Below are 17,555 nucleotides of genomic sequence, written 5' to 3'. Positions count from 1 at the left end.
CGATGGCATTCGTGGAGGCATCACAGAAGACGCACATCTCTTTCTTGTGTGCTTGGCTGAGAGAGGTAGAGGTGTATGTGCGAGAGATCTTGACCTGCTCAAGCTCCTTCAGTGAGTCTCTCCACAGCTTCCATTCCTTGAGGTTCTCTTCTGGGAGAGGGGCATCCTAGTCAGAAGCCTCCATGGTGAGCTCTCTGAGTAGAGATCTTCATCGAATGCTTACCGGGGCGACAAATCCAAGCGGGTCAAACAGGCTGTTGATCGTCGACAAGACTCCACGTCTAGTGTATGTTTTCTCTGCTGAAGACACCTGAAATGTGAAGACGTCCTCTGCGATGTCCCAGCTCACCCCGAGAATTCTCTGCATGGGAGGGAAGTCGACACTCAGATCCAGGTCCTTCAGCTCCTTAGCTAGGTCGTCTAGAGGAAAGGCTCTCATGACCTCTGCCTTGTTAGAGGCGATCTTGTGCAGGCGTAAGTTGGAGAGGGCCAAAATCTCTTGAGTGTTCTGAAGAAGAGTGATGGCTTCCTTCTCTGTGGGGAGGGATACGAGACCGTCGTTGACGTAAAAGTTCCTCTCGACGAAGTGCCTTGCCTCTGCTCCGTAATCCCTCTCGCCCTCTAAGGCGGCTCTCCTGAGGCCATACATGGCCACTGCTGGGGATGGACTATTACCGAAAACATGGACCCGCATCCTGTACTCCACAACTTCGTCATCCAAGTCGTTGTTGCGATACCAGAGGAATCGCAGGTAGTTACGATGGTCTTCACGAACAACGAAGCAATGGAACATCTGCTGCACATCTGCTGTCACAGCCACTGGTTCCTTTCTGAACCGTGGCAGTACCCCAAGCAGGCTGTTGTTCATGTTTGGACCAGTAAGCAGGACGTCATTCAAAGATACCCCATGGTGCTGGGCGCTGGAGTCGAATACCACTCTTATCTGTCCAGGTTTTTGTGGATGATACACCCCGAAGATCGGAGGATACCAGCACTCTTCTTCTGCTTGTAGGGGTAGAGCGAATTCAGCGTGCCCATTCTCAAAGATTTTGCACATGAACTCAATGAAGTGGTCCTTCATCTCTGGACGTTTCTTGTATGAGTGAGGCGAGGCTATTGCTGGCCTGATCGCGGTTCTTGGGGAGACGTTGCCGTGGGCTACGGAAAGGGAGCGGAGCAACCCAGCTGTTTGATGCATCCTGATGGAACTCTTTCTCCATCATCTTCAGGAAGGCGAGATCCTCCATTGAAGGAGCTGGTTTGTCATCATCCTTAGTGTAGCAGAAGACAGATTCCCCCATGAGGCTTGCCACGTCAGCTGGAGTGCATCTCTGCTTCAGGGACATGGTGCCAGAACTTCGAGGCTGGCGTGTGTGGCTGAAGTTCTCCTTAACATGGAAGCTGCTGAGACAAGGACTCATGAAGCTGGGGCGTCCGTTCTCCAGAATGTTTGTCTTGAAGGCGTTAACTGGTGAAGGTTTGTGTGCCCCTCCGAGACAGACATCTCCCACTATCACCCAGCTGAGGGCTAGGCGCTGTGCGAAGGGAGCGTGCAGGGGCCCGTTGCGCTGCTCTAGCACCTTGTGCACCTGGATGATGTCTCTCCCTAGAAGTAGCAGTATCTCTGCTTGGGGGTTCAGAGGAGGTATCTTGGTGACTAAGAACTTGAGGTGAGGGTGGTACCTTGTTACATCTGGTGTAGGGATTTCGGCCCTATTGTCTGGGAGCTCGTTGCACTCGATGAGCGTGGGAAGAGGTAAACAGGTCTTTTCATCAGCTGATTCCACAATGAAGCCTCTTGCATGCCGGCCTACAGTCTGCGAGATACCTGAGCACATCTTGAGGGTGTAGGGTGAGGCATCATTGGCTACGTTGAATATCTTGAAGAAGGCTGACCTGTTACTTTGGTGATCCAGAATGGCATATGTTCTCATCTTCTTCTCAGGATGACCTTCTGGGTAAACATTAACAAGACAGATCTTGGAGTAAGACTTCCCCGTGGGACTGTCTCCACAGACCTCAGTACAGGTGGACGTGGCAACTGGAGAGGAGGGAGACTTGTCTTCCTCCCCGCCATGCTGTGTGGAGGAGCTGACGGCATCTTTGTGAGACCAAGGGGCAGGACCGGCGTGAAGAGCTGCAATATGCTTGTCGCTTTCGCACTCAGAGCACTGGATGACAGCTTTACAGTTCTTCGCCTGGTGTGCTGTTGAGTAGACACACCTAAAACATATAGAGTTCTCTCTAAGGTAGGTTTTTCTCTCTTCTAGGGGTTTCTCCCTAAAGCCTTTACACTTTCGCAGGGGGTGCGGCTTTTTGTGGATAGGGCATTGTTTGTTAGGGTCCTCCTTCTTGGATTCATCTTTCTGGATGGCGTTGTCCACTTCTGTCTTGTGCACTGTGATAAGGGCTCTCGCCGTTCTCGTTGAGAATTTCTCTCCTTTAGGCGGCGCTGCGCTGGAAGTGGATGTGATGAAGCTTGGGTCGTTCCTCATTTTTGCTTCTGCACGAATTAAACTGGAGAAGAACGAGAAGGGTGGGAAGCTGACACCATGCACCTGTTTGTATCTGGTCCCCTGTGAAATCCACTTCTCCTGCATGCTGAAGGGGAGCTTCTCCAGAATAGGCTTGATGCCTCTTGCAGTGTCCAGGTAGGACAGGTCGGGTAAGTAACCTTCAGCTTTGGCTGCCTCCAACTCGAGGAGAAGGTCACCCAGCTCTCTCAGACGTTGGGGGTCTTTATTGGAGATCTTCGGGAAGCGTTCAAGCTTGTTGAAGAGGGCTGTCTCCATAGCTTCAGCAGACCCATAGCACTCCTCTAGCCGTTGCCAGACCACACTGAGGGCTGCAGCAGGATGATTGACATGGACGGACCTCATTCTTCTCACATGCTCAGCTGATTCTGGCCCAAGCCACTTGGTTAGTAGGTCGAATTCCTCACTGGGCTTTAGGTCGAGGCATTCAACGGCATTGGAGAATGTTGACTTCCAAGCCCAGTAGTTCTCTGGCTTGTCGTTGAACTTGGTGAGTCCAGCTGTGAGGAGGTCGCGGCGTGCTAGGAACTTTGCCAGATCTGCAACATTGGCATGATCAGAATGGGTCCCACTGGACTCATGACGTTCTACACCAGGTGGCTGGCCGTCATCATCTGCGTAGCACCTGGGAGACTGCGAGGTGTGGAGCCTGTAGGTGGGGTTAGGCACGTTCACCACATGCTCTCTGATAAGATGAGTCGTTGGGTGTCTTGAGGTGGCTGGCACTCCAGTATGAGTGGGGGCGCGAGAGAGAGGATGTAGTCGTGGTTGCAGGTGATCAACTGGGGGAGGCGATTCAACCTTGACGTCTGGCTGTGAGACTTCCTTGTATGCTGACGGCTGATGGTAGTTCACATAGGCTTGCTGGTCTTGTACATACTTCTCAACCCTCTCGAGAGAATGGTAGGTTGAGCCTTGTTTGTTGTCGTTTGTTGCATCCATCGCTGTCTCAAATACATAAGCCTCAGCTAAGGCGGCCTCCGCCTCTTTCTCCTGCTGAAGAGCCTCTAATGTGGCTTCCAGGCGGGTCTCCTCCACTTTAAGCTGGGCCTTCTTCACTTTCATTTCTATTTCTCTCTGTGTATATGATGCTCTTGCTAGTGCTGCTTCAGCCTTGGCGCGAGCTTTTAATGCAGCCAAGCTTGCTGCAGATTTTAGGTATGGTATAATATTATCATAAACTCAGAAATATGCTGCCGTATGCAAAATAATTCCCCAAACATGGCAAAATCAATTACATAGAACAGATATCTCCGACCATGCAACTATCAAAAAAATACGTAAATCTATCACGCAAACGATCATCCATATAAAATATCATCATGAATTGAAAGGTGAGTATGTTATTATTGATTTTACTTACAGACAATGCTTCTACAAATAATTGCAAGAAGGATGGAGTTCGATGATATCTGCAGCTCCACAGAGCGACTTTCACCATTGCTAACAAGGATTCTTCTTTACAGGAAATAGGAACTTAAGCAAACAACAGACCTTAACAGTAAACAGCGCCATCTAGTGGCCAAATGGAATTGACTTAAAACATGAACTCAAACCAACTAAAGGGTCCAGAACACAGGTATATTCTAAAAGAAAGGCATAATACCACAGTAGTGACGTCAAAAAGTGATAATTCCTCTAGAGGAAAATATACTTGAATTTTGACCCATTCGACTTCGAGGCCATCACTTTCAATTCTAACTCAAAATGTCTCATTTTCAATCACAAAAGTATCCATTAATAATCAATCAAAATGAAAATACTTAAAAAAATAAAAAGTAAAGCTGGTACATTTGTATCTCAGAGAAACTGGAGAACGGATAACAACATAGAACGTCTGTACAGCACTGAAACACTATGTTCAAAAAAAAGAACTGTACTGCTGAACCTTGTCTTCTTTAATATTAGCATCACAAGGTTCTCCTTTGGTCTTGTAATTTTAATATCAGCATCACAAGGGTCTCCTTCTGTCTCATAATTTATGACGTCACAGAAACCCTAGATGGAATTATGTTCCTGTAACTCACTGAAACCCATCTGTTATATATATATATATAGCGGCACTACAGTAATTATAACTGTATTTTTTTTTTTGTTTTAACTATGAAATCAGTCCTAAAAAATGCTGAACACTTTGATTTAATTCCCTTTAATATTTATATTAAGTAAAATAACTGCATAACTCAAATGATAAAATAAAATTTCAGTACTACTGACAAAAATGATAAATTTACTGCACCACAGATCCAAACAGAATAATCTTTTTAATACAGACGATGGTTTTGCAATTTTTTCATTACTCAGTCAAATCATTATGAGTGAAATTGTCTTCATTAAAATCCATTTATATTTGACTGAACTTTTTTAAATCATATTTAATGACATCATTTCCTATATGGCTGTATTGGGTGGGGGTATTTTCTTAAATGCGTTTTCACTTTTTACCAAGATATTAATGGTTGACACTATGAGTTTAATATAAAAAACAAGTGGAAACCATGTTGCGCCACTATACAATTTAAGGAAGCAAGTTTATAGCAACTATTAAATATTTTATTTAAAATCACTATTAAGTTTTAAATAAACAAGTGAACAGTTTTTAAATGTTCTTAATTTCATTTATATGACAAGTCTATATTTCAGATATCGCATTCAAGAGGAAGAGCAAATGGCAATGAAGCTGCCTTTAAAGATTACAGGCTACTGGGCGTGTCAGGCAGAGAATGGCACAAAGCAGCTTCTCTGAATAGGGAAGGCAATCCGCACTGGGAGGCCAGAAGGTCTGTGGCCTAAAATCAGTTCCATTAAGATGGCTGCAGAGAGCCAATATCCCCTGCTGAGCAGACAGCATTCTCACACTGCGCCATGTTATGGGTGTGTGTCTTTGTGAGCAGACCTTATAGAAAACCACCACCTCTCAGGACTCCCCAAAATTCTTCCACAAAAGCCTGTCTGCTGCATCCCTCATCCACGTTGCTCCGACGTATTTCCTAATTTCGTCTTGCCATTTTCCTGGAGGTCTTGGTGGCTTTATATCTCTTGGGATCCAGTCTAGTATCTCCTTAGTCCAGCGATGGTCTGTTCTTGCAACATGTCCGGCCCACTGCCATTACAGTTTTTTCACTCTTATAATAACATTGCATGCTTTTATTTGTGCTCTTATCCATTCCTTCCTTTTCCTATCTCGTCTTGTTATTCCCAGAATGCACCTTTCCATACTTATGAAGCATAAGGGTAGTTTCCCTTTCAGAACTATGCTTAATCTTCCAAAGGCACTCCAGCCCATTTTTGCTCTTCTGTTGATTTCGCACATTTGGTTCTTCGTTGCCAAAGCAAACTGTCCTAAGGATACATAGTTATTGACTTCTTCAAGCTGGATCCCATTGACTTCAATTGCCTGTGAAGTGGTGTATTTATTGAACATGACTTGAATCTTCTTCGGGTTCATTTTCAAGCCTGCTTTGATGCTAGCATTGTGTAGTTCTTGTTTGTAATTCTGCTGGGCACGTTGTAAATATGAGGATGTCGTCAGCAAATCATAGGTGATTCAGATAGGCTCCATTGATCTTCAGTCCTTGATTTTCCCAATTCACTGTTTTGAAAATGTCTTCTAGGGTGGCCGTGAAGAGCTTTGGTGAAAATGTATCTCCTTGACAAACTCCTTTTTTCAATCTTGATTTTTTCTCTGTTTTTATGGAGTCTTACTGTGGATGTTGCATTCTTGTATATGGTGCTGATCAAGTCTCTGTAGGTTTTCTCAATTCCTTGTGTTTTCAGAGAGCTTAATACAGATCTTGTGTAAACAGAGTCAAAGGCTTTTTCATAGGCAATGAATCCCAAGCAAAGTGGTAGTTCATACTTTTTGCTGGTTTGAATCACTTGCCGTACAACTTGAAGATGATCCATTGTGCTAAATCCACTCCTGAACCCTGCTTGCTCATTTGATAAGCTGAGTTAAAGAGACAAGAGCAGTAATCAGTGTTGCTTATAAATATAATTTATTACTTGTTTAAAAATGATTTCTTACACTTTGTACATAGACTTGAGAGAAGAAATGCAAGCATTTGCAAGAAACCAAGTTAAGAAGCATGTCAAAAGAAGGCGAACAGCACCACCACTATACAATAACTAATGCAATTACTAGCACTTTTCTGTTAGTACTTCTTATAAAGGGTGCCAAATTTGCATAGTAGATACAGCTTTAGAAAAAACAGCCATTTATTACACAAAAAAACAAGATATTGTACTGTTGGTAAATATTGAAAAACAAAAAGCTGTATCTTTTTTGACAAACGTCAAAACATACATAGTTCAGCACTTAAAATATAATGATACAAGTTGTCCCCTTTGTGTTTTCATTTATCCTTGTTTTTTAGTTAAACATGCACTGTCGACTCTGATGTTTCTGGCAAATGTATGATTCATTTTACAACTTAAGCAGTTACATCAACAATGTCATGAAATGATGAATAACAGACAAACAAAATTAAGCTTAAATATAGTCCCTTATATAAAGATATATGGATGAGTTAACTACAATTTATATTACAGTGGCAGATGAGGCCAAAGTTTGTCATAATTGAATTTCAATCCCTTTATAAAATGCTGAGAAAACATCATCTATCTAACTGTGTTCTGATCCACCAGAAACACATTTTGGGAATCACAGTAATATGGGGAAAGTGGTAAAGAGCAATGAACACAAAGAATCATAATACAAAGTAAATAAGCTTGAAAGGTCAATTGAACTTTATGTAAGCACCTGCCCAAGGAAGGAGAACACAAATGAAGCATTGAATTAACTTTAATATTGCTCAAAACCTCTTGTGAATTAGTGAATAAAAAAGCATTCCAGCTACAGATGTAACACTTAACATTTTAGATGTTTGCAAAACGCTACTTCCCATCCACAACCAGAAAAAACACAGAAAACAAAAATATATTTTCAGGAACCGCAATTGGTAAAAACTTTACACAATTGTTACATGACATATAAATTAATGTGTATTTTTAATTAATGCAGAGGAATCTGAGGAGAACAGATTTACAATGTTAATGCTTAGTAAAATTAATAATAATAAAAAAAATACAGAAATGCCATTTTATTATGCAGTAATGTTGGTAACAGGAACTACCAAAAGCTATTTTGACAACCAAGTATTGCAGGGTTGACGAGGTGCTAATTGACTATGTGTAGCCAGTGAAATGAAACCTCTTTGAACCCGATTTCTTTACTCTGTGTTTATAGTGTTTCATACATACTTGTAGATCACAGGCAGCTCACTAAATAACACTTCAACAGATGCAGGTGCTTAAAGGAACCACTGTATATCAAGCAAACACAAAAGATTAATACAAGTATTGGTCTAATTGTTTACAGCTATATTAATGATGACATATGTATCTCAAAATAAGGTAATGATAACTAAAAAAGCCTGTTATAATAATAATAATAATAATAATAATAATAATAATAATAATAATAACATAATAATAATAATAATTGGCTATTAGGCTGCACAAAGGCCAAAGTTAGAAAATAATGTACTGTAATGTCCTGTTTTATATTTATAGAGTGCTACTATATCATGAATGACTAGCTACTTCAGAAATGTGCAGTTCTCATCACTGGCCACTAGATGGCAACAGCAAATAATGAATTGTCTATTTAACAAAAATACAAGCACATGTATGGGATGTAGAAAGTGTTTAAAAAAAATCAAGCAAGTGCAAATAAATATGTTTTAATACAGAGGTGTATACATATATCTCTAAAGACAAAAATGCAAGCTGAGAAGAGAATATAAATAAGAATTTGCAATAACAACAAATTAATTAATTGGATATATAACTGGTATTTTAAATGCCGTATTTGGTTGTCCAATTCCAAAACCAAACTAGGAGGCAGCAGATGAGATAGGCCTTGGTGTTATCTCATATCCTGTTGTCTTGCACTCCACAACCCATTTTAATTTCATAAACACACTTAAGACTGTAGAAATCTGGATTAGGAAAGATTATCCACAAAAATGGATAGCAGTATAAAGCGTTTCCTAGGAAACTGTAGAATAACTGTACCAAGGGAAGTACAGCTGAGACAACAGGAACTTTTTTTTAGTTTATAAGAAAAACACGACTTTGCCATGATTCTAAATTCCCATGATCAAATACAAGGTCATTTTCATTTCTTTTTTTTTATTTGTGATTTCTTTAAAAATCATTGGTCATGATCTGTGAGTAACTATGGTGTTTCCAGTGCATCATACTTTCTTCTTCAAAGTACAGAGGCCTGTGTCAGTGTTCTGTTGCTAAGGAGACCACAGTCTCATGTCTCCCCATTTCTTCCAGGACAGCTGCCAGTGTGCTCAGGTTCCCATCAGGAAAGTGCTGAGCTTCCCACAGATCCAAGATGACTCCAGTGGGACTTGACTTTGTGGCAAAGTAATTAAGATACCTTGGAGGAAAATGTGAAGAACAGATTAGTTGTTGTGAGCAAGAACAAGAATAATCTGCTTTAAAACTGCAATTGTAAGTTGCTCCCTATGCAACTGTGCAACAGGAGGCTGTATGGTCCTGTGGTTAAAGAAAAGGGCTTGTAACCAGGAGTTCCCTAGTTCAAATCCCTGGTTCACTCACTGACTCACTGTGACCCTTAGCAAATCACTTAACCTCCTTGTGCTCTGTCTTTCTGCTGAGATGTTGTTGTAAGTGACTCTGCAGCTGATGCATAGTTCACACACCCTAGACTCTGTAAGTTGCCTTATATAACAAATAATAATAATTATAAGTGTTAAAGATCAAGGCTAACTTGTTTAATCACCCAATTTGCCTATTTCTCTGCTCTGTAGAATGCTGGTATTAAAATATGAAACCCATATTCATTAGGGATTTCAGAACTATTTTCAGATATTCATTGGTTATTTTGTTCAAGAAAGTAATATACAGTTTGGGGGCTTTGTGTACCTTTCATCCCTTCAGGTTAGCTTCCAACAAATCATTTAGCATAATTAGACAACATTTTATATCTGACTTAGGAAGGCCCAGCTGGACTGATCATGCAGGGGTATTCAGGTCAGGATTTTGATGCAATCAATGAACTATGAAGTTAAACTCTCATGACTTTTCACTCAACTTTTATGAGTAATAAATGAATACGATTTTATAAAGAAAAATAAAAGTGATTTGTATTTCTTTTTTCTACATCCTATAACTCCTCAATGAGAAACAGGAAAGTGTTATTTCCAATGACTGTTAAGTAAATGTCTTAATTCTAAATAAAACAAAAGGAAAACATAATTGAGCAAACAAGTGCATATATTGTTGTTGAAATACAAAAGTACGTTTACACTTTTCAAAGTCATAAAGAAGAGTACATTTACACTAATTCCACTTATCAGGTATTGAAAATCATCCCACAATGTCAAGACAAAGAAGACATAAAAGTTCACTGTTGCCAGGTTCAAACTTGTGGAACCTGAATGCAGAGAGTCAAAGTACTCAGGTAAAATGCTTTAGTAATCAAGAACCCCTGCTTACCTGTCCAAACTCAGTTTGTGGGCCAACATTCGCCAGTCATTGCCTCGGGTTTGAGGAGCGTCTAGGCTGCCGCAGAGCTTCTGTCTTATCGAGAGAGGGATTCTGAAGGCATTGGGTCCCACTAGAGTCGTGATGTTGCTGGCTGGGTCCATGAGGGATGTGTCAATGTTCTGGGTGGAAAGTGTAATACTTATTACTGTTATTGCCCTAAACTGGACAAATCCTAATACAGTGTATTAATATAAACAGAATTGTTAAGCTACTGCGCTACAATGTAATTTCAAATTAAAGGAAAATGTGGTCATTTTAGGCTTAGTAACTACACAGTACATTTGTTGCTTCTGGGCATAAACTGCTTCTTCTTATAACACGCAGTAATGCTTGTAGTGGATTGTGGGGTGCCCTAGCTGTATCTGTGTGATGAGGTTAACTTATTTGTATCTGTCCAGTGTGCAATGGAAACTAGCATAATTGTCTCCCTGGTGCTGAGCACTCAACAAGAATTGTCTGCCTCTCACAGCAGGTCTTGTTTTAGCTCAGTGCCCACGTTCTGGCTGTTATCATTGTGTAGCACTTCTTTTTACCTACATTAAGATACTGCCTTCAGTCGACCGTCAATCCTAGCGACCCGTATACTCCCTACTATTGTCAATTAGATCAAACCATTTAAAACAAAGCAACCAAAGATGATGGCAAAATAGCATACTTTCTCCCCTTAGCAGTGCATACACTCCTGCTATAGTTGCAAACCAAGTGATATGGCCCTACCATTTATCTGTGCAGTCTTAATCTTCCTATAAGCAAAGGCAAACCGACACAATAATCCAATGTTTACATACTAATATATATATATATATAATATAATATATATATATATATATATATATATATACTGAACTGAACTGTTTTGACACATTTTTCAGGTAAACATAAATGTTTTTTTTTTTTTTTTTTTTATTGAAAAAAGGTAACTGTTGCATACTCATTACATCTTCTGTAATTGGATTAAAGCAACAAGTTACTTTGTCCCCAGAGACACAGAACACATCTGGTCTGGACATTGCTTTTCAGTGTTTTATACTGTAACTGCTTATGTTGTTGCTCTTTTAGCACTACATTACAAACAAAAAATATGAAATAAAGACATCTGGAAGTTTAGGTATTATTAGTAATTAGTTATTAAACTGCCCTTAAATCCTTTACTATGTTTGGTCCAAAGATATAATAATAATAATAATAATAATAATAATAATAATAATAATAATAATAATAATATATAAAAAAATCCCCAACACCTTCATTATTAACTCCCCATTGAAAATATATTGTAACACAAGTAAGGACTGTATCCTTCATTTGAAATAAAGGGTGTAATTTTGTTAGGTGCTCAAATACATACAGTCTATCATTTCAAGGGGAAATTGAGACATGGCAGAAGATTCAAATAGTAAAAACAACAATATTTAACAGTGTTTAGGGGATGATTGATTAATTACACTATACATGAACTATAATCAAATACATTTTGTTTTAATTTATATACAGAGCAGTTATTTCCTTAAAAACCTAAAGATGCAGAAGTGTAGTTTTATAGAAGGAGCTGTCACAAACAGAAATGCTAAAAGTTTTATTTATATTCATGTACATCACATCACATTGGAAGACAGTTATACTGGTTATAATTTTCAATAGGTCTGCTTATTACAAAGAGTGCTGGTGTGAAGTTAATCGTACTGAGAAGGGGCTTACAATCTTTAAAGCTTTAAACCTACTTTTTATTTCTACACATTACACAATAGAAAGGCTGGAGGTTGGAATTATTAATACTTTATAGAAAGCATTGGCCATTCTAACTCATATGGAACAACCAGGAATTTTAAATCTACAACAAGGCATACTGGTAAGGTTGCAGGTGGAAGTATTGGAACCCTACATTTATTATACCATAATTCAAGGTAACAGATCAAGGAAAACCATTCAATAAACTTAAACAAAATGCTAAATACATAATTTATAGTAATTTAACAAACTCTTTCTTAAAAAAAAAAAAAATAAAAATAATTTAATGTATTTGTCCATGACAAAAGTACTGGCTCCCTGTTTCAAAGTGGTAATGAGTAGAGCAGGTGAAGTGCAGGTGCAGGAATCCAATAACAAACACACAAAAAAGTACCGGTGAAATGATTTGTTTTTATTTAGTCATATAAGGGTCTGTTGACCAAGCAGAAAATAACACAGAGTTTGCAATACACAGTTATGTGTATTGCAATGATAATGAAAGCATGGTTTGCAGTCCTGTAAATAATAAGCACAGTACTAAACACACAAATTGACACACACACAATCACAAGTCCAAGTGACTGCCCTTAGTGCGTGTGGTGAAGTACAAGAAAATACGTACTATTACTGTTGAATAAGTGGTGAAATGTTATCAGCAGGTTTTAATGCTGGCCGTAGGCGACAGCTCTGGATCAAATTAGCCATCTAGTGTATGTAAACAAACAACAATGAACAACGATTAGACAGACAGACAAAACACTCACGGTTCCCTTTACACAAATACTTTGTCCTTTAGGTTTCAGTATAACCATAAATAAGGAACAGATTGCATAGCTATGTCTCCTATTTATACCGTCGCCCTTGACCCCTTGATTAACTAGTACATCCGCTCCTCCAATCTGCAGATGCCACACTGTTATCCTTCCGGGTCAATGGTTTACTCTACCATAGCTCCGCTCCCTTTCTAGATGGCCAACTTCCACCGAACCTTTCACCGAAAGGAATAAATTGTCGGGCCAACTAGTCCAAGGTACTTTGTTCCCTTTACACAGCGCCCTCACAGGTCAGGGGGGAGATCTAACACCAAGAATCATTCGATCTCTATCACACTCCCCTGCTTTAATACTTAGTGTGTCCTCCTTTTCCTTTTATTATGGCTTCCAGGCGTTTATAATTCTTAACCAACATGTTACATCTTGTTCGTAAAATCTGGACCCATTATGTCTTGCACATTTCCTTCAACACAGACAGATTGGATTACAATGTTTGGCTACAGCTTTCTTCAAAGCATTTCTAATGAACTGAGATCTGGTGATTGGGAAGGCCATTCCAGAACTTTTATCTTTGTTTTCTTCAAGAATTCCAGAGTGAGACTTTTTACCTTTTGATTTTTTGGGAGAGATCACTAATACAGAGTGGTTTTAACCACTATTTAAACCAGCCCTGGTGTCCTGCCTTTCTGCACTGCCACTGGAAACCCAGCACACCATCGCTACATTGTTGTCAGAAGTGGCAGTGAGGCTGGTACCACGACACAAACTTGGAAGCTGGCAGGGGAGAGTGTAGAAATACAACAGCAGACTTGCCCAAATAATTGGCATAGGTCAAATTAGATTGGTCCGGCATCAATGTTCAAGCTTTGGACGAAACTAGACAAGCTGAAATTAATGGCACAGGAGAATCAGATTTACCCAGCATCGACGTTGAAACATTGTATGAAACTAGACTCGCCCGGGCTAGCCCCGAAATTCAGTTTCATAATTTATGACGTCACAGAAACCCTAGATGGAATTATTTTCCTTTAACTCACTGAAGCCCATATATATATATATATATATATATATATATATATATATATATATATATATATATATATATATATATATATATAGCGGCACTAAAGTGTGTGTGTGTGTGTGTGTGTGTGTATATATATATATATATATATATATATATATATATATATATATATATATATATATATATATAAAGTGCTGTGAAAAAGTATTTGCCCCCTGTCTGATTTTCTGCATTTTTGCACATTTTTTACATTGAATTTGGTCAGATCTTTTTGTGGGTTGTAGTAGTATATAGAGGGAGTCTGAGAGAAAAAATGACATCCAAGTTTGGTGCTTCTTTCATTTGTTTGGTGTGCAAGGTAATCAAACGTGCAATCTTCAGGTGTGAAAAAAAAGAGCAAGGCGTAAAATCGTCCAGGAAGTCACAAAGAACCCTAGAACAACATCCAGGGATCTGCATCTCGCCTCGGCTAAGGTCAGTGTTCATGACTCCACCATCAGAAAGACACTGGGCAAAAATGGGATTCATGGTGAGTAGCAAGTGAAACCACTGCTCACTAAGAAGAACATGAATGCTTCTCAAGTTTGCCAAAAAGCACCTGGATGATCCTCAAGAGTTCTGGAACAATGTTCTATGGACAGATGAGTCAAAAGTGGAACTTTTTGGCCAACATGGGGTTATGTCTGGTGAAAACTGCATTCCACAGTAAGAACCTCATACTAACGGTCAAGCATGGTGGTGGTAGTGTCATGATTTGAGGATGCTTTGCTGCATCAGGACCTGGACGACTTGCCATCATTGAAGGAACCATGAATTCTGCTCTGTATCAGAGAATTCTACAGGAGAATGTCAGGCCATCTGTCCGTGAGCTGAAGCTGAAGTGCAGCTGGGTCATGAATCCGAAACAAACAAGCAAGTCTAAGTTTTGGAATGGCCTAGTCAAAGTCCAGACCTAAACCCCACTGGCAGGACCTGAAACGAGCAGTTTATGCTCAAAAACCCACAAATGTCACTGAGTTGAAGCAGTTCAGCATGAAGGAGTGGGCCAAATTCCTCCACGGCACTGCGAGAGACTGATCAAGAACTACAGGAAGTGTTTGGTTGCAGTTATTGCTGCTAAAGGTGGCATAACCAGTTATTGAGTCTAAGGGGGCGATTACTTTTTCACACGGGGGCATTGGGTGTTGCATAACTTTCTTTAATAATGAAATAAGTATCAAAGTGTTGTGTTATTTGTTCACTCAGGGTCCCTTTTATCTGATAATAGATATTAGATTTTGGTTGAAGATCTGATAACATTCAGTGTCAAAAATATGCAAAAATGCAGAAAATCAGACAGGGGGCAAATACTTTTTCACAGTACTGAAGTAAACTGAAGCCTCATTCAATACTGAACTTGAATAGCGGAAGCAGTTTTATCAGACAGATATGTTTACATAAATGTAAAGCACACTTGCTTGTGTTTATGTTTATATGTGGTACGTGTATTGATTTGGTTATTATCATACAAACAAAAAAAGCCTTGCATGTTCTTATGTTTTTGCCCCTCCCCACATGTAAAACAAAAAAAAGCTCAGACATCATAGAAAATCAGCGTTTTTCCATGTTAATATAGAAAATCAAATTGGTAATGTGATACGACAAGGCAGCCTAAATCTGCTTTGTGTTCATACATATCCCGGATTGCAGGCTCTGGGCCGCATCGAGGGCTCGCTTTTCTTTTTTGCAGAGTTCTCATATGAGAAAAGGAGTCCCTGAAGTGGCCCAGGGCCACCTCAAATAGCAAGTGTGAATGGGGTCTAAACTTTATACTAAAGTCAATATCCAGAAAAAGAGGTAGGCCTCATTATTTCCATCATCTGTTGAAGAAGAAGAAGGTTTTGCCAACATAGCAGATGATGGTCAGGACAAAGGTGTTGGATTCACATTTGAGAAAAGCACTTGTAGCAAACTGCAAATGCCTACAGCACAGTATCAAAGAAATATAGAATACCACAATTCACAAATTATAGCAATAATCAAGAAGTACCACAGAACAAATTCAACTGAAACTCTTGAAAGAAGTGGACATCCAAAAGAAAATTATGAGAAAAGCAGGAAGGAGAATCGTCCAAGCAGCAAAAAAATAGAGCATGAAATAACTGTACAAAGGCACCTGAACACAGAAGAGTTGTATGCTGGTAGACCTCACTGCAAACCACTTTTAAAGAACATTACAAAAACAAACTTTTTTTTGCCAAGAAATCTCAACAGGAATCTGAAGCATTGTTCTACTGAATTTTCTGGTCCAATGAGACTAAACTGTAGCTTTGCCCCAAAAATAGACACAGAATGTTTGGGGGGAAAAGGGAAAGCCTTCAATAAAGAAAAGCTTGTACTTACATTTAAACATAGAGAGGGTTCGCTCATGATATGGGGGTGTTTTAGCAGTTGCAAAGTGCAATGATACTATCTGTTCAAAGTCTGACTGGCAGACAGCCTACCTTCCAACACGACAAAAACCCAAAGCATATGGCTGTCAACTCTGGAATTCTTCAAGAAACCAAATATAAAAGTTCTGGAATGGCCTTTGCAATTGGCAGATCATAATCCAAAAGAAATGCTGTGGACTGATCTGGCTTTTTTTTTTTTTTTTCAATTTGGAATCGGCAATTATTGGTTCTCATTTTCTCCCCAATTTGGAAAGTCCAACTATTTTTTATTTCAACCTGGCTCTCTGCTGCCACCCCTATGCTGACTTGGGAGAGATGAAGACAGACAGACACGTCCTCCGAAACATGTGCCATCAGCCATCCGCTTCTTTTCACTCTGCAGGCCCGCCATACAGCCACCTCAGAGCTACAGCATTGAAGGACCACGCAGCTATGGACAACTTTCAGGCAGGCCAGCAGGCACACGGCCAGTCTAGTGGTGCCTTTACAGGATGGGCCACTCCAGAGCCCCCAATCTAACATTTTTTTTTACCAACAAGATGTACCATAGTGGCAAGGCCCAAAGTTATCGTATATCTGGTAGCATTTTGTTACCCAAAACTTAGTTTGCTACTAGTTTTTTTATGCAGTAGCATTTTTCTGATACTTTACACTGCAGTTTACATGACTGACCCTGAGTGAACACATACATAATTACTGGTATTACTTTTTTAAACACGTACATTATTTTTCATAAAGATGGAAACCATTACTAATAGATATGCGCGAGGCCCACAGTATTGGACAGTGGAGTACAAATACTATCACAAATCACATAAAACTATCACAACTCACAAACGTGATCAATTTCAGTTAGAGTCAATATTTTATATATATATATATATATATATATATATATATATATATATATATATATATATATATATATATATATATAGTGAGGGACTGTACATTCCTAAGAGCAATCTGGAGGCTTTAGGACCTTGGGAGCGAGGAGTGTACACTTCATTTTGGTAAAGAGTGCTACGATTAGGTAGGAGTCCATCTTGGTGAAGGTCTCCTGACTACCTATTAATTGTTTAATGATGTAATTGCCGATGATTTTAAATGCCTGTGTGAGAATATTTCTTAAGGGGAACGTGTGGAGTTTGGTGGGTGAGAGCGAGAGCGAGAGCGAATGAGTGAAATATTATTATTGTACTGCTGGAGAACTAACAAACTGAAAAGGTATTTGGATTACGCATTTGGACCACGAATTGGTTTGGTGACGAGGGAACAGGCTTAGCCTGCCTAGTATTTAGGTAGAGCAACACTTGTTTAGATAGGGCCTGAAATGGCTAAGGCTTTTGTTTGTTTATTTTTATTTTTTTGATTGTGAACAATAAACATACGCTACAGCGTTCCACCAGATTGGACTGTGTGGACATTGTTTCTTCCAAGAGCCTTAACAGATCGATCACAATATATACAGTAC

At 39.5% G+C, this 17,555-nt stretch overlaps 1 protein-coding gene across 2 annotated transcripts in view; it reads right to left on the bottom strand.

Moving 5' to 3' along the window:
• Positions 1-8,054: 8,054 nt before the first annotated feature.
• LOC121319547 (netrin receptor UNC5C-like) overlaps positions 8,055-17,555 on the bottom strand; it is a 296,899-nt gene continuing 287,398 nt past the window's right edge. For both annotated transcript variants that reach the window (XM_041257112.1, XM_041257122.1), the window contains 2 exons: positions 10,071-10,240; positions 8,055-8,988 (listed from right to left, as the gene is read on the bottom strand). In XM_041257112.1, the coding sequence (XP_041113046.1) occupies positions 8,829-8,988; positions 10,071-10,240 (330 nt within the window). In that variant the 3' untranslated portion in view covers positions 8,055-8,828. The remainder of the gene's footprint in view (positions 8,989-10,070; positions 10,241-17,555) is intronic.

Source organism: Polyodon spathula, chromosome 1 (assembly GCF_017654505.1).
Source record: "Polyodon spathula isolate WHYD16114869_AA chromosome 1, ASM1765450v1, whole genome shotgun sequence".
Taxonomy (NCBI): Eukaryota; Metazoa; Chordata; class Actinopteri; order Acipenseriformes; family Polyodontidae; genus Polyodon; species Polyodon spathula.
Note: the sequence above shows the minus strand (reverse complement) of the source record. Positions and strands in the feature narration are given on the sequence as shown.